The 21,625-nt window shown below is 41.7% G+C and overlaps 1 protein-coding gene across 1 annotated transcript; it reads right to left on the reverse strand.

The window, feature by feature from the left end:
- Positions 1–1,018: 1,018 nt before the first annotated feature.
- On the reverse strand, positions 1,019–12,400 carry LOC115781316 (uncharacterized). The gene is made up of 14 exons (XM_030730933.1): positions 12,357–12,400; positions 10,886–10,918; positions 10,128–10,164; positions 8,930–9,058; positions 8,635–8,724; positions 6,842–7,015; positions 6,694–6,762; positions 3,763–4,030; positions 2,146–2,200; positions 1,978–2,017; positions 1,762–1,890; positions 1,585–1,674; positions 1,241–1,414; positions 1,019–1,161 (listed from the first exon to the last, which is right to left on the reverse strand). Exons 2-14 carry the CDS (start codon positions 10,891–10,893, stop codon positions 1,084–1,086), a joined length of 1,341 nt encoding a protein of 446 aa, XP_030586793.1. The 5' UTR covers positions 10,894–10,918; positions 12,357–12,400; the 3' UTR covers positions 1,019–1,083.
- Between the last annotated feature and the right edge of the window lie 9,225 nt (positions 12,401–21,625).

A 21,625-nucleotide genomic window follows, 5' to 3' on the forward strand; every position in this document is an offset into this window, starting at 1 on the left:
AAATCAGTGGAAAATGTAATTCCTTCAGGTTTTCACAGATTACTAATAATGAAAAAATCTCTATAAGCCAAACAAAGAAGAAATATTTAAAGGTCAGAAGATTTTAATGTAATAAAAGTGTCTTAATATGAATCCTATAGGTCAATGGAATATTAATGTACTAACAGACACTGCGGTACTTACATTAAGTACATTAATAAGTCCTGATATAAATATTAATTTGGTAACAGCAAAGGGTGGGCCCACATCATATTAAAACCTCTGGATTAATGATGAATGTTACTCAGGTTCATATGAATCAGATGAGTGAATACTGTTGGCGGTGTGGTGAATGTTGGGAAATGTCACCGATCAAAACATTAAACTCTACTTTTAATTATGCTGCTTAAACTGACTCCCTATTTAGCTTATGTGAAATACTCGTCACACAGCATGTGTTATTTAACAAACAATTGTAAAGATTTTAACAAATGAAGACAAACTTTATGCAGTGATTAAATAAGGACTCGTGCAGGTCGGAACTAGAAAACTGTAACTTACCATTTGCAGAACTTCGTGTGGCTGCAGGTTCATCTGTGATCATCACCAAACGTGATGGAAAAGTGTGACATGATGGAGATATCTGGCATCTTTTAGGACTCGCACTAAAAGAGGACCAAAAACCAGCCAGCAAATAAAGTAGAAATGCTCTCTGCTGACATCTGCTGGTTCAACATCAGCACGACACATCTCGGTTTTCCAACTCGCTCTTTGGAAGCCTGAGTTGTTAAAGTCGTCTTGCATCCAGGAAAAGCTCCTTCTGCTTTGAATTTCTGTGCAATAATTTATGTCTTGGACCAAAAACCTTAGATTCAGATTGAACTCAGGAGTAAGTGAATGTACAATGGCCTCTATAAATGACCCCAATTTCAAAATTCCCAAATGCTGTGTTGAAAGAAGAGCAGCTTCACAGCTTTGCCTCATTCCAAAAAGAAAATTTAATTGCATGACTTTTTCCAATTCTATGTACAAGGTCAGAGGTAACAGTGAATAAGAGGTGTAACATCCCACAGTGATGGAAACAGAAAGTTGGTGAGAAAGTCTTTAAGAACTCTCGAACATCTTCTTCCTGTCAGCCTTGTCCTCAATGTTCTTGCGCCAGTCGCCCACCGCCTCCGCAGGCTGCAGGACACAAACAGGGACAGTCAGTGACAGGCAGCGCTTCCTAACCCTGCCCGACCCTCCTCCTGCAAACACTCACCTCCTCCTTCACCTCCTTCTTGACCTGCTTCAGGTTGGCCCTGAGGTCCATGTTGACGGTGTGTTTGGAGCCCAGCAGAGCCTTCAGCATGGCGTCGGCAGACATGCGCACTTTCTTCAGAGCGGGCTTCTTCACGCCGGCCAGCTCGATGACCTTCATCTTCAGCTCGTTGATCTGAAACCAAAGAGAGGCTCAAAGGCTGAACAGAGCCGATAAATACAGTTACATGAAGACTGGGATCAATCGGTGTTTGCTCAGTGCTGTCTGATTATACTGCAGAAGGATTCTGCTAAAAGCAGGATGGACACACATGAAGCCCGGTCACAGCTCAGAGACGTCCGTACCTCTTTGTCGGTCTTTTCCACCTTGACCTGGGTGTCGTACCTCTCCTCATCAATCTTATCAATGGCCTGATGCAGCTTTTTGCAGACCTCCTGTTGAGATGGAGACAGAAATGTTCTTCTCACAGAACCAGCCCATCGTGGAAGAATAAAGTTTGATTCATGTGCTGCTGGTTTTACCATCAGAGCGGCCTGGTCTCCGCTCAGGTTGAGGGCGGCACATTTCTCTGCAATGTAAGCTTCTTTGGCGGCTATGATGTCATCAGCTTCCTGCTCCAGCAGGTTAGCAGCGATCTGCAGCATTAAACTCTGAGCGAGGATGACACACAGAGTCCACATTACTACTGCTGTATGCTAACAGGCTTTAGGTGCAGGCCGCTGAGAAATGAATCTTACCTTGAGGTGATGCCTGCGGCTTGATGTCATCCTCTTTCCCCTTTAATTCATGAAAATATCATATAAACAACACAAATCAACATCTGATGGAAATGTTTCAGAAAAGGCTGAATGTGATGTTCTCTTTCACAGCCTCCTCTCTGTTACAGCACATCAGCAGATACTTACTCAGACATGTCGGCTTCCTGATGGTTTCCAACTCTGAGATCTGAGACAACTGCAGCTGTTAAAGCACGAAAAAATACATTCAATAAATTACATTCATTTATTTTTAATCTTTTTAACAAAACATGTGAAGTTTTCCCCAAAGAGCTTTAAAAGAACTTAAATAAATTAAATTCAATATATTATATTAAAAACAATGATTTAAATTATGCAAAATTGAAAGCATCTATTCAAAGAAGATTAAACTTCTCACTGATTTGTTAGTATTTCTGTTTCTCCGTTAACATTTATTACTTATTTATTACTTAATGTATTACTAAAGACCAAAAAGAGTGAACAAGAAAGCATTTTATTCCTTCCTGTGAAAAACGTCCACCCTTCCTGCTTCAACAGGAATTCAGAGGGAAATTAGCAGCCAGGTGCTGCAGGTGTGAGCTCCTCTATGGAAGCTGAGGCAGTCTGGAGCATTCGGGTGTGTGTTAACACAGTACCAAGAAGGAGAGACATCAGCAATGATCTGAGAGGGGCAGTTGCTGCTGCCCATCAATCTGGCACAATGACCTTCCTTCATGGAGGTTCTACAGCTGCTGGATCATGGCAAATGGACTAGCTCTTATATAGCACTTTTCTACTCAGTCAGAGCACTCAAAGCACTTATACAACACATTTTACATTTACCCATGCACACCCATTAATTATTAATTAATTAATTTAATTATCTAACATTCACACACATTCATACTCCGGTTGCGTCGGAGAGCAACTTGGGGTTAAGTATCTTGCCCAAGGATACATTGGCATGTAGCCTGGAGTAGCCAGGAATCGAACCCCTGACCTTCCGATCAGTAGGTGACTGCTCTACCTACTGAGCTACGGCCACCACATGTGGCCCGTGGCTTTTAAAATTTAGCTTTGGTACTAAAATGCAGCTTGCATGCTGGTACTAGATGTGATTAAAAATACAATAAGTGCATCTCAAATCCTCTTCAAACTGATCCAGTAGTTCAGTTCTGCATTTCTGTGACGTCTTCCTCTGGAAACTTCCCTCTGCAGCTTCCAGGGCTTTTGTGCATCTTTGGTCAATTAAGAATAGAAACTTGAGGGTGAATGTTGTAGCAGCCGGGTCACTGCTAATCCTGGCTCAGTGTCAAAGGTCAGCCCTGACATGTCTGAGAAAGGGCAACGTTCAGATGTGAAATGATCAAAATATAATGAACCAAGCACTGTTCATATTTTCTGTCATCACAGCTCATTAACACCTGAATCAGGTTCTCACATGAGTGGGTCATTTTTGAAATCATACTCATGTTCATCTCAAAATATCTTTTTAAAGACCTTAATGAAGTTTTTGTAGATTTTTGGACAACATGATGCAAGGGAGGAAAACATCTACACAATGTAAAAACTTTACTCACTGCTTTAATTATTATTAAATACTCCAGTAAGTATTTATATACTTTGTTATTAAATACATCCACTGATCCAACAGCTACAGCTGGTCTTTGTCCATTTTTGCAGGCTGAAATGATCCTGTGATAAAAGTCATCATCAGCTCCAGACTCACTGGACTCTATCTCCTCTGAGGAGCAGCTTCACTTTAAAAGTTAAAGAGTTTCTCACCTACAGAGTGATGATGAGGCAGGCTGCAGGACTGGGGCACGGCGAGGGAGTCACTGACTACAAAGTCAACTCGATGGGGTATATATGGGCTTGGACGGGGTTTGGCTCTCCTTCTTTTATGGCCATGAGGAACCCTGAGACTGACCAGGCCAATCAGCTCCTGAAATGCCGTCATCCTTTGACCGCTCACCTCGTAAATCTGAGTCAGTCCGAGAGGTCGGCAGTCCTCCTTGGGACAGGTCAGCCTGACAGCTGGACACGAGGCACTCTGCAAAGGGGGACAAGGAAATGTTGACACTTAAAATCATTATTAATAAAAGAGATTTAAAAACTTTAAATATATATTTTGGGCCTCACATTAAAGCATTAAATAGCTGAAATGGAGCCGGTCCACACAGTCATCAAACTGCATCATGTTTGAGCAGTTGTGTGATGTATATGTCAGATATATTTGGATCAACAAAATGACAGAATGCACTCAAACTGTACGTGCACAGCACTTTATCATTCAATCAAAGCTGCTGTTTCTCTGATCCTCAGGATCTGTTTCCCATGCAGACGTCATAAAGACATACCTTTTTTTTTTTGAAGTCATTAAAGTGGGTTTGGCTCATGTTTGAATGGCAGCAGCTGAAAACAACACAGCACACACAACATTACGTGAAAGGCGCAGAGCGATGTACTGTCATTAATATGAGATACAAACTGCTGTGACTCACCGACTGTGGCTGAAAACATCCGTGTGAATGTGTTTTTGTAATCAGCAGAAATCCAAAGAAAAGGAATCACATAAATAATGTATATAAACAAATAATGCCTTTAAAAACAGCAGGAAGTCAGCAGATGTCATTAACATGTAACATCCTGTTCACATCATTTAGCATCATAATCACAGACCACAGAAAAGTCACAGATCACTTCTGTCTAACCTGCGCGGACTGAAACTTTTTACTTTTATTTAAAACCTGGATGAGTGTTTGTAAAGTCAGCGGGGGGGGGGGATTGCAGCTGAGCGCTTCAGGAAGAACCAAGTTCAGTGCAGGAAGTCCTCTGCTGCCCCCGTGTGGTCATCGATGTGAATTACCTCCTTTGTACTAATTTAAAGTCTCACTCATACAGGTACTTTGGAGACTGAGAAAGGGCTCAGGTGGGGTTTAAACTTAAGTGGTTACATATAGAGCCATATTCAATATTTATAACTAATATATACACTTTTATCAAATGGATTACACACATGTAGCTGTAGCAGCACATGCTGAAGCAACAAGTACTCCACATGAATAAGCCTTTAAAAATGCTATACACAAATACATTTTACTGGTTATGTGCAAAAAGGGGGACGTGGAAGTATTCCTGCATCAACATTATTTTGATCCAAATGTGCAGGTAGGTCTGTGAAGGTTGAAGGAGAGATTTGGTAAATGAAACACACCTGTGCAAATATGTAACTATAAAACCAATCTAGGAATTTTAATCCTGAAAAGGTTTATTAATATTATATCAATAATAAACCTTAATTTCAGGGGGGTTTTTTGTTAATTTTATGCAGACAGTTTGACAGTCGCTCAGTCAGGAGTTTTTGCTCTGCGGCACTTCAGTTTTAATATAATTATCTGTAGACTGTATCCAAAGATGGTCAGCCAGAGGTTTTATCGGATGAATAATAAATGTACAGCAAGTTTCCAAAATAGTCCAGACTGTGATGGATGGATCACATCAATTTTAAGGGGTGTGTTCTGACATTTAGCTGCTTCCTGGACTCTAAATGATGTCACCAGACAAAAATCTAAATATTTGTGCATCATTTTTGGTACAGTGGGAGGAAGTGATGAAGGTGTGTCAGGCCACTGTTGTAATATTCTGGACAATGATTTTCATTCAAAGATTACCTTTTTAAAAACTTCTCTGAGCAAAATGTTTAAAAAAAACTTTACAAAAAAAAAACATTTTAAGTTACAAATGTGCGAGAAGATGCAGTAAAAACATGGGTGATGTTTTAGCCCAGATTCATTATAGAGTCATAAGCATGTGGACTTAATTCTTCAGCATAAAGTTTAGCTAACATTAACCAGAAGAACGTCACATTTACCGCCTGAAGGCTGAAGACAACATCGGGGCGTTTGATTTGCTTCTCAATCCTGGAGATTAAACCCAGCCCCGAACCTAGAGTGGTCTTAATGCACCATCACAGGAAGTGACAACACACTGTCCATCTTTATATACAGTCTATAAAAGTGAGAATGACAGGACGGGGTAACATTCACTTTTCACAGCTCCCTGAACACGACAGACCCGTTCATAGAGCGATTAACGTTCATCAGCACTGTGCAAAGTGCAGCTCCTGGCCGGTGCTGTTTTAAGGCATCTATAGAAAACACGGATATTGTGTCTTGTCCCTCACTGACATGCACAGCACTACAAAGAGCACAACGCAACCTCGTTAAAGCACGAACCTGCCCCCTCAAACAGAACTCGTTAACAATCAGCTGAGTTTTTGCTGTTTAGGTCAAACTTCGCCCAAACACGTCGTTGTTACAGGAAACGTTAACTCTGAAAAACGAGCTCAACGCTGTGAACTGTGAGTGTACTCAGCGCTCAGTCTGCAGTGTTGTGCATCACTGAGTCAAAGACAAAATATCCTGACAGCAGGGGAGGGAAATTAAATACATTTATTACAAAAAGTCTAGGAGCAGGAAGTTGTCAAAAGTGAACATCAGCACCATCGGAAACAGGAAGTTACACTGCAGAACAACAGCTTCAGCAGCCTTTAACCATCTAAATTTAGAGTTATAAAAATGTACAATAACAAAGCAGGCTGAAACTTACAAATTTAATGAGACAAAGGGTATTTCAATTCAATGAAAAATGCCAGAAATTCCATAAAAAGTGCTAACATCCCAGAACAGAGCAGAGTGGAGCTCTTTAGGCCGCCTCGAACATCTTCTTCCTGTCAGCCTTGTCCTCAATGTTCTTGCGCCAGTCGCCCACCGCCTCCGCAGGCTGCAGGACACAAACAGGGACAGTCAGTGACAGGCAGCGCTTCCTAACCCTGCCCGACCCTCCTCCTGCAAACACTCACCTCCTCCTTCACCTCCTTCTTGACCTGCTTCAGGTTGGCCCTGAGGTCCAGGTTGACCGTGTGTTTGGAGCCCAGCAGAGCCTTCAGCATGGCGTCGGCGGACATGCGCACTTTCTTCAGAGCGGGCTTCTTCACTCCGGCCAGGTCAACCACTTTGATTTTCAGGTCATCGATCTAAGAGCGACCAAACAGTTTAAAGGTGAAGTCGAGCCGAAAGCAGAGCAGTGGTAACGTTTAAAGTGGCCATGGGAAGCACTCAGGACCAGCAGCAGTACTGGGAAAGAAGCTTACATTTCCTCCTCACACGATGAGCCGCAAACTCAGCACCCATCTGTTTTATGGCTCTGTCTAATGTGGAGCTCAGGAGCAGCACAGCGGAGCCTCTGGTTATGAAAACCTCATAGCTATTACTATGGATGGTCAGTATTAACATGAATGAATGACATGGACACCTCATGTGACATCATTATGAGAAATATGTAAGAATAAAGCATCACGTACAGGTGAAATGAAAGGTGGTGTAAGTACTTCTGACAAAAAGGAATGACATGCAAAATCTGTGCTATGAAGCAGAATTTGGGCTCATCTCAGTACCTTCAGGGTTTTCAGTATTACTTTCACTTCTTACATCACCGCAGTGACTAATGCTGCAGATCTAACCTGCTCCGGAGCAGGACATGTTCTAGATTTGAGATCAGCAGATATGAAATCACCACGTATGGATCAGTTTTCTGTAAAATCACCATTCCTGGAGGATCCCTCGGAGTGCAGACAGCAGGAGGATCTGAAGTTTTATTAGTGTTTGACCATCTTTGTCTCTCCTTTATGAGCATCAGTAAGATGCTTGATTTTATTTTAATGTATAATCCTAAAACTGGACTCCTGTTTGTACTTGTGGATGTTAAATCTAATTTACATGTAGGCCAAACCTACAGCTGATTATATTTAATCTGCACTGGCTCACAGAGCATTAATACATTTCTTCTCAAACACAGCCACTCTGCTGTGTTACCTTCACTCTGTACTGTGTGGTTAACACTTCGTGTTTCTTTAGGTTCTGTTTTCATTTGTGATTCCTCTGTTTCTGTGTTCATGGTTTGGGTTCTTGGTTCATTTTAGGTTATGGGTCTTCTTAGTTCCTGGCATATTTTGAACCTGTGCTCTCTGTTTTGTCTCCCCCATGTTTCTGTGTTCATGTGTTTGTTTATCTCTTTGTCTCTTGTGTATCCTGTTCCTCGTGTCTGCTTGTGCGTCATGGTTGGTCACTTCCTGTTTTATTTTGACAGTCCCGTGTTCCCTGTGCTTTGTGCTTGTTTTTGCTTCCTGTGGTTCCCTGCTGTTTCCACTCTCCCTGATTTACTTGTGTGTATTTAAGTCCTCAGTTTTTCTCTGTTCTTTGTTGTGTTGTTGTCTGAGTCTCACTCCTAGCTGTGTATTCCTCAGTTTAGCATTTTTCCCAGATTTGTTGTTAAGTCTTTGTACAGTCTTGGTTAAGTTTTGGATTTTATGAGACGTCATCAGCAATAAAGCTGCCTCAGACTCTAATTTTGTCTCTCACGTCCTGTATTTGGGTCTTCCTCTGCCAGCTGCACAGCTAAACAGTGACACAATTATCCTTCTGGTTGTTGCTGCAAATCTTGTGCAAATTGCGTGTTTGCAATGACTTAAAAAACTCAAAGTGAAACTATTTGGTTTAACGTCTGTAAGAGAACAACACTGCCTTCCTGTTTAGTTTCCATCCATATGAACCTAGGTGACTTTCAGTCTGCTCTGCAGAGCAGGAGGACGTGTACCTCTTTATCGGCCTTGCCCACTTTGATCTCCAGGTCGTACCTCTCTTCATCAATTTTATCGATGAGGGCGTGCAACTTTTTGCAGGTTTCCTAAACAAAGAGACACATGTAATATTTTGTTAATGAGGACTCACCTTTAAGTGAAGATATTAGTTATAAAAAGCTGAGAGGATGATGTCATCCTCTGTGTTTTAACATTCAGATAAAAAGAAGCATCATCTGCATACGATGACGTAATGATAAAAGGAACATAAAGGAAGATTATGAGAATGATTTCTACAGCTTTGACTCTCACCATGAGAGCAGCCTGGTCTCCAAACAGGTCAGGAGCGGCGCAGTTTTCTGCCAAGTAGGTCTGCTTAGAATCTGCGATTTCCTTTTTCTCCTTTTCAATCCAGTTCGCCGCGATCTGCAGCATCAAACTCTGCAGGAAAAAAAAAGGTCAGGAGTTTTCTCTCTACACAGTTCTGTGATTTTTACACCAGATATTAATTATAGTTTTTTAAATAAATCTGTGATCTGTATAATTAGAAACTGGTAAAGATGTACAATTACAGCTGTGTTGCAAACAGTAAACCTCACTCACAGCAGACATGTTAGCTTGTTAATAGCAGTAAAAACACAGGTCAGGGTCCTGATGCTGTGTTTGATGATACTGGGACAGTAACAAACTAGAGAGTGTAAATAGAAGATGGACAGAACTCCCAGGCCTGAAACATGCCTTAAACCTGCACGTCATAACCAAAGGAGGGGGCAGCTCGTCTGGTTACAAAAAGACTTCCAGTTGTATAGAAGTCTATGAGAAGCTAGTCTTTGACTGATTATTGACCTGTGACCCCAGGAAACACTTTCCTGTTGAGTTTATGGTTTCAGCTGCTAATTTTAAGTCTTATGGAATATAAACATGAAGTTCAGTTTGTAAATTAAGATTTCTATTAATGTGCAGAAAGATAATAAAACAGGGTTCTGCTTGTGACTCCAGCCTGACTGATATGATATATTGGCCGATATTAGATATTTGCCTGAGTCTGAGTGGGACTACCTGTACAAATAAGAGTATCAAAGGAAAAGGAGAAACACCCTTCAAAAATGTTATGAGTGTTGCTGTTGCATAGTTTGCAAGTTCACTGTTAGCAATATATATAACTGCACTGTCATATTATCTTAGTAAGGACTCATAAATAACCACACATGAGAAGTATTAAAAACTCTGTTTGCTTCATGTATCCAAACAGCTTAGAACCTTATATCTGTCAGGCTCAACACGTGACATCCGGTCTTATAAAGCCCGGATGGAGACAGCTCGAGCTTCAGAAACATGACTTTGCAAACCAGGAGGTGACGTTACAGTGGCTACAGCCATCTTTCATATACAGTCTATGCACAGAATTAACTTTTTTCTGGTATTGAAAGTATTTAAACTTCACAGAATCACAGAATTTGACCAGCAGCAGCTTCGTTGTTAAAGTTAAAGCTGTCAGTTTCAGACAGACCTTCAGATGATGCCTGCGGCTCGAAGTCATCTTTTTCCTGTGAGGAGTGAAAACAGCAGGAATTAAACAGCTGTTCAAACACAGACACAAAGAAACTCACTTCAGCTCAAACAAGCCACAGAAAAAATGTCTATTTTCATTCCTTTACATTTATCAGTCCTTTCCTCCTTTCTTTCATTGTTTCCTTGCTTTGTCCCTTCCCCCTTTTTGGTGTTTCCTTTCCCCATTCCCTTATTCCTGGTTTAGTTTTTGCTCACTTTCCTCCTTTTCTCATTTCCTTCTTTCCTCCTTTGCCTTTCCTCTTTTTTCCTTTACTTCTCATTTTGTCCTCTTTTCTGCTTTTATTATTTCTTCCTTCTTTCCTCATTTCACCATCTCTCTCATTTCATCCTTTCCTCCCTCCTTTTCTTTGTCCACTTTTCCTTTTTCTGATTCTTGCCCTCTTATTTCTTTTGTTATTCCTTCCTTCTTCCCTCTTTTATCTTTCTTTCCTCCTTTCTTACTGACTCTCCCTCTTTTGTCCATCTTTACCGTCTTTCCTGCTTTTGCCCATTTCCTTCTCTCTTTCCCGCTATTATCCTTTACCTCATTTCTTCCCTTCCCTGTTATCTTTCTTCCTTCTGTCCTTCCTCATCTCTGTCCTATTCTCAATCCCCACAATGAGAACTTTAATATTTGAGTAATTTCACTGTTGATATTTCTGATTTTGAGCCCTGATCAGTAAAATACTTGATGTACGATGAAGAGGCAGCACTTACTCAGACATGCTGGCGGTTTCTTTTCTTCACAATCTGTTTGGAAAAAGAAACAGAAGAAAAACTCATCAGGAAGGACTCATATGAGCCTCCTTCCTTTGTATGAAATGTGATCTATTCAACCACTTGCTGAGCAGCTGAGTGGTGACAGAGCTAACTTTGGGGTTGGGGTCAAATGTGGCCGCTGACGCCTGCGATAAGCTCCTTTACAGGTGTTCATGACTAAATCCTCGGGGAGTTAACACTTCAATTCCTTTAGCAGAGAGGAATCTTTCCAGCAGAATGTGCTGCGGCAGCAGCTCCGCAGCCAACACCAGCGAGTAAACACCCCCCAAGACAAACCCGTCTCAACAAGGCAGCCGGTTCCAGAGTCATGTTTCAGTTATTTTTAATGAAAATAACTCACAGGTTTGATTCTCCAGCTGAAACACGACACAGAGCAGCTCATTTCAGATTGTTTTAAGTGGAAACACACTCAACAAAAAGAGTATCTATTATTTTTGTCCAAACTGAAACATTTAGACTCAGCTCCATGTTTTACCAATCACAGCACAATCAATCCAGGTGTTCCTGCAGCTCCACAGCTGCACAAAGGTTTAACTGTGGATTCCCAGTGCTTTCATATCATAAGACACTATAAAAATAATAGCTGTCATTTCTTTCAGTGTTTATTTTTCAGAGCAAACATCTAAGAACAGACACAGAGATCAGGTTTAGAAGTAAAAAAAGAAAAACCATCATAACTGCATCAATATTCGAGTTTTTGTCCCACACAAAGCTCCAGAAACATCCACATGCACAGATCCTAAACTGTAAAGGCCAGTCACACATTAAAAACAGCATCATATTCCCAGACCAAACCTCCAGAAAAATCCAGTTCAGGACCCAGACATAAATCTGTAAAATGCATCATAACAGCAACAGTTCCCTTTGTGTATCAAACCCAAATTTATGATTGTTTTAAGGATTAAAGTGGACCTCAAACTCATTTCCAGCAGTTCCAGCAACAGCTCTCAAACTAACCTGGAAACAGCAGCTTTGTTCCTGCTCTCTGAAAAAGAGTCTAATGTCTAATGAAAATCAATCTAATGGTGCAAAATTTTAGAAATGATTTTAAAAATACATAAAACAAAGCTGAAGCCAAAGAGCCAAATGCTCCCAGCTGCAGAAAAGTCTGAATCCAGAAAGAGCATCATTCAGACTCAGGTCATAGAAATCTCTGCAGCACTGCTCACACACACAACCCTCAGACCTCATCCTGCAGCCTCTCCCTCTCCCTGGATCACGTTTCCCTTCAGTTATTAACAAACTCCGGAGGTCAGGACTTTCATCACTTTAGCACTTTACCAACAGGTTTCCCCCAAAAGCATCCACGCAGCAGCAGCCGTTTCATATCCTTTAAGCAGCTCTGTACAGCCATGCAGAGAGAGGAGGAGGAGGAGGAGGAGGAGGAAGGAAGGGAAACTGGGCTCACCTACGACGAGACAGAAAGTCCAGGAGGAGGGCAGCAGTGGCAGTGGGAAGAAATCATCCTGGGGGTGTATATATACGGGGCATCAGATATGGATATGGTGCCCCTGTTTATGGAAATGCAGGATCCTCAGACCAATCGGCCAGCAAGCTCCTGAAATATCATCAACCCCCACCAACTTCGCCCCATAAATCAGGCTTTATCAAGGAGGAGCTTCATTTCATTTTAGGACTTTACTGGGTGCCACCGGGATGCTATAAAAGGGAGGAAGAGAAGGATGATGATGATGATTCACATCTGATATGAAACCATCAGAGTCCCAACATTTAATTAGATGAACATGGGAGTGCTGGAAATAGAGGGACAGACATGTTCGGGTCATTGTCGTCTTGAAGACGTTCAAATCCAAAAGTTGGTAATGAGCTTCTCAGGCTGGTCTTCACTTTGAAATTAAAGGGTGATTCTCCGTAGTTTTTACACATACAGTCTCAGGGAGTTAATATTTACACCCCTCTGTTCACTTAAAGACTTCATGTGAGTGACCCTCACCAAGAACACATAGAAACGGAGATATGCAGGTCCGACTGAAGCATGACGGGTTAAACCAACCAAACTCTGAGTTTCAGGAGAAACGCCTAAAACTGACCTCAGAGCTGAAGCAGCTCCTTCAGCTCCGGTCAAAGACACAGATCTTCACTCTATGAGCGTCACACGAGCCACGCTGCGTTTGTCCTCAGGAGTCCTGATGTGTCAGACCTCTGTGGAAACGTGAGCGTTTTATCACTAATTAGCAGCACATTTCTCACACAGTGCACGTCCTTTAAAGCTGGCGCGAGACCCAGCGCCTCCCTGCTGTCACCTCCACAGCTGCCCCACACCTCTGAACACAGGCCGAGGCCAAAGGCTGTTTCTCACGCTGGTGCAGAGCACAGCTTTAACATACAACTCAGTGAGTGTGTGTGTGCGTGTGTGTGTGTGGGGGTGTGTGTGTCCTTTCATCCTCAGTGGACCAAAACAAAGTCGTGAACATTGCTATTGCAGGATGATGTCATTGACTTTACCTGAATTCTGAAGGCAGACCCCACAAAACCATCCACTCAGGTCTGAATGTCTGAACTGTATTAAAGCTTTTTAATCAATAACTTCACATAACTTGAGAAGTTGTGAAAATCGATCAGAGATTTTCTCGATGATCAAAGTCGACACTGCGATGAATGAAGAGCGTCTGGACTCTCTGAGCTCAGGAGGAGGCTTAAAAATAAAATACAGCCACCGCCTGCAAAACTTTGATATAACTTTTAATCATTGCTCCAAATAAAGTGCTTAACAAGCTCACATTTCTGTAGTCTATAAATACCTGGCTGGCCTGCTCACTGTTTCATATTGGACAGCCTAGCTGAGATGTGGCTCTGCCTTCAGAAAGGCTTCCAGACCTTTCTCTGGCTTCAGGGGGCCCTCTCATATTCACACTTGTGCTACATGTGTGGGCATGATTTCAGGTAGGTTGAAGCCAGATTTTCCATGTGGATAAAGTTACCTGCTGCCTCCCAATAATTTTTCTGGAATGCATAAAAGTACAACAAAGCATTTTAGGATTGGGTGTGTTTAAAGGTGCCATCTTTAACTCTTCTCACAGACCGTGTATGAAACATTGTTACCAGGATGTCTCCTGCTGTTGGAGGGAAACCTCAAGCTGAGCACTTTCACCATCACCACAGAGATTGTAAGAGATGCTTGCAGGACTTAGTCTGCACGCTTTTAATGAGACTTGTGTGGTGATTCTACACATGCAGTTTTGAATTCCCAGTGACTGCTGAAATGAAATGAACTTAGATCATTCTTCAATATAAGTGACAGAAGCATTTCAAGATGGCACTCTGAGACTTTCATCATCTTCCTGTTTTGAAACTGGGGAGTATCTGACTGATGAACCGAGGAGCAGTGCATCTCACGGGGTGGCACTACCCTGAAGCAACCGCTCGTTTCAGAAACATAAACATAATTTATGAAGCAAGCATCATGTTGTAGTCAATATAACTTGAAACTAGAAACAGAGACCATCAAATCATGAAGAAAGAATTTACTGAGGTCATGTGTTAAAAGGGAGCCAGGGGTCATTCTCCCAAAGACTTCTATACAACACTGAGTGTTTCTTCTTCATTCACCACTTTCACTCTGTTTATACCCCACTCTGCATTTAATCATTAGTTATTATTAATCTCTGGCATGTCTTTTGTCCTGTCTCTCTCTCCCCCCTCAGCAGATGACCCCCCCTCCCTGAGCCTGGTTCTGATGCAGGTTTCTTCCTGTTAAAGGGAGTTTTTCCTTCCCACTGTCACCAAGTGCTGCTCATAGGGGGTCGTTTGACTGTTGGGTTTTCTCTGTATTATTGTAGGGTCTTTATCTTACAATATAAAGCACCTTGAGGCGACTGTTGTGATTTGGTGCTATTTAAATAAAATTGAACTGAATTGGTGTCATTTTCCTTCAGCTCACTCACCTCCAGCCCTCCTTTTTTACCTCCTTTCTCTCCCTTCACATTGGCCACATTGATCAGTGCTGGATAAAGGATTGGACAGTATGAATACTGCCTCACCAGCACAGCTCATTTAATAACTCTCCTTCACAGATAAAGGGCGCTGAAGACTGTCCTACAGGTTTCCAGCAGAAAGGAATTAAAGTGCTTGTGGCTTGTGGTCTTTGCAACAAAAGGAGTCACCCCCTGCTGGCCATTAGAAAGAATGCAGTTTTAAGGCGCTTCCACACTAGATTCACTTTTTAGACCCAGAAGCCAGAATCTTAGACAGTTTCTGCTTTTAAGCAAGATGATCAGGTTGACTGAATATACTGTATATCAGCTCCTGGCCATTGGCTAAGGCCATCCTTTGCATGATGATTAACTTACAAAGAGCCGTTACTAAAAAGCACCACAGTGTTTTAGCTCGAGTGGAGCGTACACATATCCATATGACAGTGAATGCAGATATCTGAACTGGTTACGTACTGTGTGGAAGCTCCAAGTCTCATACATGGAAATACAGCATAAAAGGGAAAACAAAGAATCTACAGTTCTAACGAGCTTGAAGGACATTCAGAGCTCTTCTTTGGATGTTTCTGCCTTTGGTTCTCTGTCAGGATGATCCCACACTGCTTCAGTGCTGCTGAGGCCGATCCATGACTGATGGTGTTTCTATCCAGATGCTTCTACTGTGATCTGATGAGGCTCCAGATGCATCTCTCAGGTCTTTGCTGGCTGTTTCTTAAGAACATGATTTTCATACTGTTATAATCAATAATAACAGTAATCTATTTGTAGATGTATATTTTTAACGAGTGTAAATGTGTGCAGAGCTGAAAGCGTTCAGCAGATCAGACTAGAAGAGTGAGGGCCGAGGTGCTGACAGGTCTGAGCGATACGCAGGCAGCCGGGAGTCACGCTGGGAATGCAGCATTAAAGGGCAGCGTTTGGGATCAGGTTTACGGTCCCGGCACAGCGACCAGGTGCTGTTTCCTATGAAAACACCCGACCTACAACTCGATCTTCAGGAACGCTCCATACCTCCGGTGTGACTCTGGAAATGCGAGTGAAGCGTGCAGCCTTTCCTCACTATGTGAAAGTATTAATAACTATATGTTTATGTTTACATGCAGGTTGATGCATACTCCTAATGCTTGTAGTAGTTTGCTCGGATTCATCCACCATCTGGTTGTGTTTGCAGTGTGGACAGGGTGCTCATGAGGTCTCCCGCGGGGATGGTTTGCAGTCAGATTTATTGCCTGTCATTAAGGCTTTAAGGTGTTAAAATATCATTCATTCAAATTTCCTGTAAATATGTGTCAACCAGACAAAACTGCAGACATGAATAACACTGTAAGTGTCTGAATGCAGTCAGCTTTAAAGAGTTTGCTGCATTTTGTTTGTCTCTACTCCAATTTTCCATTTTGGGTTTATTATTTCACTGATTTGGGTTTAAACACAAAAACTCCAAGGACAACAAATCAAAACTGACGTGACAGTTTTTGTGACATACACATAAAATATTGTAACATTTCTCTATTAACACTATTACCTAAAATCAGAGGGACCTGGAGGGCACATCATGCTCCTAAAACCTGATTTGAACTTACAGGAGGAGAAATGATCCCTGTGTGCAGGGAAACCCTGTCATCCTCTTCAGTACATAACTGCAGGGTGTTGGCTCCATGGGAAAAGTGTTGGCATTCCCAAAGGAAGAATCACCAGGATGGTCATAAAAATGTTTTTCTAAAGAGTTTCTTTCTTTAGAATAACTCGAGACTTTCAGGCTGTCGGGCGGTGCTTTGTTGATACTTCTTCAGTTCTGACAGTCGGATCCACCAAATGAGAGAAAATCGAAGCTTGTGGAGGTGAACAGAGCATTTAATGATGCCGGTGTTCTGCTGACACTGGAAAACTCACTTAGCAGGTATGTTGTTTCTCTTCCACAGTGTGTCTTCTGTCCTGTCTGTCTCCCCCCTCTCAGCAGATGACCCCCCCCTCCCTGAGCCTGGTTCTGATGGAGGTTTCTTCCTGTTAAAGGGAGTTTTTCCTTCCCACTGTCACCAAGTGCTGCTCATAGGGGGTCGTCTGGTTGTTGGGTTTTCTGTGTAATCACTGTATGGTCTCTATCTTACAATATAAAGCACCTTGAGAGAACTGTTTGTTGTGATTTGGTGCTATTTAAATAAAATTGAATTGAATTGGTGTCATTTTCCTTCAGCTCACTCACCTCCAGACCTCCTTTTTTACCTCCTTTCTCTCCCCTCAGATTGGCCACATTGATCAGTTCTGGATAAAGGATAAAGGATTGGACAGTATGAATACTGCCTCACCAGCACAGCTCATTTAATAACTCTCCTTCACAGATAAAGGGCGCTGAAAACTGTCCTACAGGTTTCCAGCACCATGGAATTAAAGTGCTTGTAGTCACACTCTGAGCAGTGTGCAAGATGTTTTGGTGACACAATGCACCATGGAGTATTTCTCACATTTGACTGTAATTAAAATTGCCACCCAGTAAGTGTAATGTAACGCTTTAACACCGAGGCTCGCTGCGGTGTTTCTCAGAGGAGCTGAAGTATGTGACATTGAGAGCAGCCGATTTCACTGATTAACAGGCTTCATTCAGAGAGGAAGAACTAACGAGCGGGATCAGCTGCTGCTGTGGAGCGCAGGCCTGCAGGCTGGACTGCATTGCCCACCACAGATGTGACACTGAGCTGATGAACTCAAAGAGTATTTTTTAAGAGAAGAAACTGGGAAATAAGGAAGTAAAAGTGCTGATAAATGCACATTGACATGAAGCGTTGCTTGTGCGCAGCTTTTCATGGGAGAGTCTCATTTCAGCACATGGTCAGTGGGATTTATTTATCTGCCACCTAGTGGATTTTTAATCTTTACACCACACACAAAGTAGGCCAGTGCAACAAAAAGTCTTTCTGATCAATGATAACATGGTGGGTCCTTCAGTGAAACAGCAAATACTGACACGTTTCCAGCTGTTCACCAAAAACTCCTCATTATTGTCAGTTGACTCTCATCCTCATGCCAGTAACTGCTACAATGACATATATGAATGCTCTCAATTTTGCAATTTAAAGGTGGAAGAAACTTACATCCAGATGTGCAGGGGCAATTGTGACATGAATCATCAACCAGGGTTAGACCTATCATTTGTTATGATACTGACAATTAACAACTGGGAAAAAGCGATGAACCCCACATGCAGTGAAGATTTATTCCTCTGTTGTTATAAGCTGACATCCACACAGACATGGATGGCAGTCTTTAGTAAAGACAGAGTCAGACTCTCATCCATGTCTTACCTGTAGATCCTGAAGACAGGTATTCATGTTCAAGCCTCTGAGTGTGACAGAGATAATGGTTTCCTTCCTGAAGGTGAGAAGAAGGATTTACTGTGAGCAGCACTTTTCCACAGCATGGAGGAGACTGTAAAATGCAACTCTCCTCCCTCCAGATGGTTCTCCTTCTCTGTTCTCATTTCTAATTCTGGCTGGTGTGAATCTAAGTGAAGAGGCAGCTGTTATCTGAGGATACGCTGCAGCCGTCAGCAGAGGTCAAATATAACCTGCGGTAACACTGAGGAATGAGAGCCCAAATACACAAGACATTGTTGACGTGTCAAGTGCTGGTTTAAAGTGAAGTGACAAAATGAAATCACCAAGTGCACCCATGAAACAAAGCACTGTTCTAGCATATTTAACATACAGTCATGTGAAATAGAAATTTCTCATAGAGCTCTGTGCAGTCCTGTGAAAAACTAAATCCACCCTAACTTACTGCTTCAACAGGAATTAAGAGGGTAAGTAGCAGCCAGGTGCTGCTAATCAAATACACTGATACTAACTGACTGTCAGCAGGTACGAGCACCTCTGTGAAAGCAGAGGTTTGGGCAGTTTGGTGCGCCATGAATTAAACACCACATTCATCTCAGGAGAGGGCGTCCCAGCAAATCCATCCTGAGCTCAGACTGTGCGACGCTCAGAGAGACTGCAAAAACCCCAGAGCTCCATCTCAGACTCTACAGGCCTCAGTTAGCATGTTAAAGGTTAAAGGTCATGACAGCCAATTAGAAACAGACTGAACAAGCATGGCTGTTTGGAAGAGCTGCCAGGAGAAAGCCTCATTTCTCTAGGTCTGCAAAGCTGCATCTGAACAAACACAAAGACTTCTGGAACAAACAGACCAAAGTGCAGATGTTTGTCCAGAATGCACAGCAGCACGTTTGGAGGAAACATCAGCACCAACACCTCAGAGCAGCTGTCAGCACGGTGGAGGAGGATCTGGGCTTGTTTTGCAGTTACATCAAATCTATAACAGAACGTTAATAAAGAAAAGAATCAAGACGCTGCAATGATCCAGCCAAAGTCCAGACCTCAGCCTGACTGATGCTGTGGTGGGACCTTAAAGGAGCTGTGCATAAATGAATGCAAAGCTCAATGAACGGAAGCAAAGCTGTGAAGAAGATGAAGTCACACAGAACAGAACTACTTAAAGTTATTTCTGCTAAAGGAGGTTCTGCCAGCTGCTGCATCATCAGGTGCACTTGGTTTTTCCACAGGACTGCAGAGTCTGTGAAATCCTTCCACATGACCGTATGTCTCTGCAGACCAGCAGCTGCTGTGATGAACACGAGTTCTTCACTGTATCACAGCTGAAGTAACTGTAAAGTAACTGTGCATTTTCAATTTCAATATCTCATGTGAAATTACACAATGTGCAATGTAATATGCTTACACTGTACTTTGGCTTTGTATTTCTTATATTTATTGTATTTTTATATATAGTTTGTATACTGTGTATATAATGCTAGAATATAGTGTATCCATTCGACTCTTGGGTCTCTATTTTTATTTTCTATAGTTTATTTATTGAGTGTTTGAAAGCAGCTGTGATGACACAAACGTCCCTGCGGATTAATAAAGTATTTCTGATATCGTCGTGCTCCTTTATGGAAACTCAAAAGTCTGATTCTTGATTCATGTGTTCTATCAAACACTGATGATAACATGACTGTCACAGCAAACGACTGCACAGCACAGACTAACAAAAACTCCACGGATGACAAATTAAAACTGATGCAACAAAGTTGGTGAGTCAGCAAGCTAAGGTTAACAATCAAGCAGGTATCCTTTGTTAGCATGTATGCTAACATTAGCCATCTGGATCAGGGAGAGGTTATTAGTTTGGTCATTTGTTAACTTAGCTGCTCATTTTAAAATGACTTCATCAGCTAACATTATAAACTAAGCAGGTTTGTGCAGAATACAGCAGTTATGCTGAAATGATGGATTTAAGGCGATCTATTCATATGATTCAATAAAATGCCACCTTTGTCTTTATAGGATTGTGCTTCCAGGTTTCAGGTGAACGTTGATTATTTTTATTTTACTACCTGAAACTACAGGAAAGCTTTTACATTTATGGATGTTTTGGACTTGAGCGTACCTTTGCAGCAAAGCCTGCTGAGTCACAACTGAGTGATCGGATCTGCAAAGAAAGGAAATCAAATGATTTGAGTAAAATAAACAATAAAATCTAAAAAATATAAGATCTCACATAATGGCTCACCTTTTCTGCTCCATGGTGGAAAAAGCCCAACTTCTTAATTTATAACAAAAACTTATGTGGAAAGATTAAAAAGTGTATTAAAAGCATGGAGGGTTCGGGTTTAGACGTCTGCTGAGTAATTATATGCAGTTATTACGACAGATCAACTGGAAATATTTCAGTCTTTTCTCATCAATGCTCTGATATATCTGAAATTAGTGTTGGTTCATCCGTCCTAAAAAAGTAACTCAAGCTTTACAATAAAGCATCAACTTTAAAGTATACGGGTGAAAAATATTCACCACAATATGCACTACTTTCACTCACTTTCAGCTGGAGGTCTGCCTCTGCGCTCAGTGTTTTACCAACTCAAGAAATCTACAAACAAGATGAACGTGAAGCTTTTGTGTTTAATGTGACAGCAAAATTATGATAAAAGTACATGACATTTTGTTTTAGAAACATGGTAATGAATGAACATGAAGTAATTTGGTACTCAGAGTATAGGCTGAGTTACATTTCTGCAATAAAGGAGGCACACTGTTCTGTTCTACACTGGCCTTGTGCTTTATTTGATCCACTATTGGCTTATCAGGCTTATGCAAGACTTCTCAGATTGAGTATTTCCCACAGGCTGTAGAAGCAGTATGGACAAAGCCACCATGATGTTACACACTGGTTTGCACAGTCCTGTTTCTGTTTCGTACTCTCTTAGCTTTTTAAACCAAGCATCACGTGTGAGGGGCTCTGCAGGAGGGATGCTGCCTGCTCAGCAAAGCAAACCCTGCTTTTCTGTCCTCCTGGACACTGACAGGGTCTGTAACTTTCAAAAAGAACATGTTGTGTTAAATATGACTTGAAACTTGTCACTGAGTTAATAATCTTGTCAAGAAAGTAGTGGGTTTTTGCAATCAGGAGTAGCCTCCTGCTGGTCATTAGAGGGAAGGCAGATTAAGAAGCTACACCCATCATTTATATTCAGTCTATGGGATTTGCATACTTAAACTATTTTAAGTGAACAAGTGCACACACTAAAAAAAATAATTGCAGTCATAGCATTTCAGGAGCACTTGGCATGTTTTTTTGAAACAGCGATACACTGTTAAAGTTCACAAATCAGTTAGCTACACAGTAACCCAGGAAATAAAAGTGCTCTACAGGAAATGTCCACACACACTGTCTC

Source organism: Archocentrus centrarchus, chromosome 6 (genome assembly GCF_007364275.1).
Source record: "Archocentrus centrarchus isolate MPI-CPG fArcCen1 chromosome 6, fArcCen1, whole genome shotgun sequence".
Taxonomy (NCBI): Eukaryota; Metazoa; Chordata; class Actinopteri; order Cichliformes; family Cichlidae; genus Archocentrus; species Archocentrus centrarchus.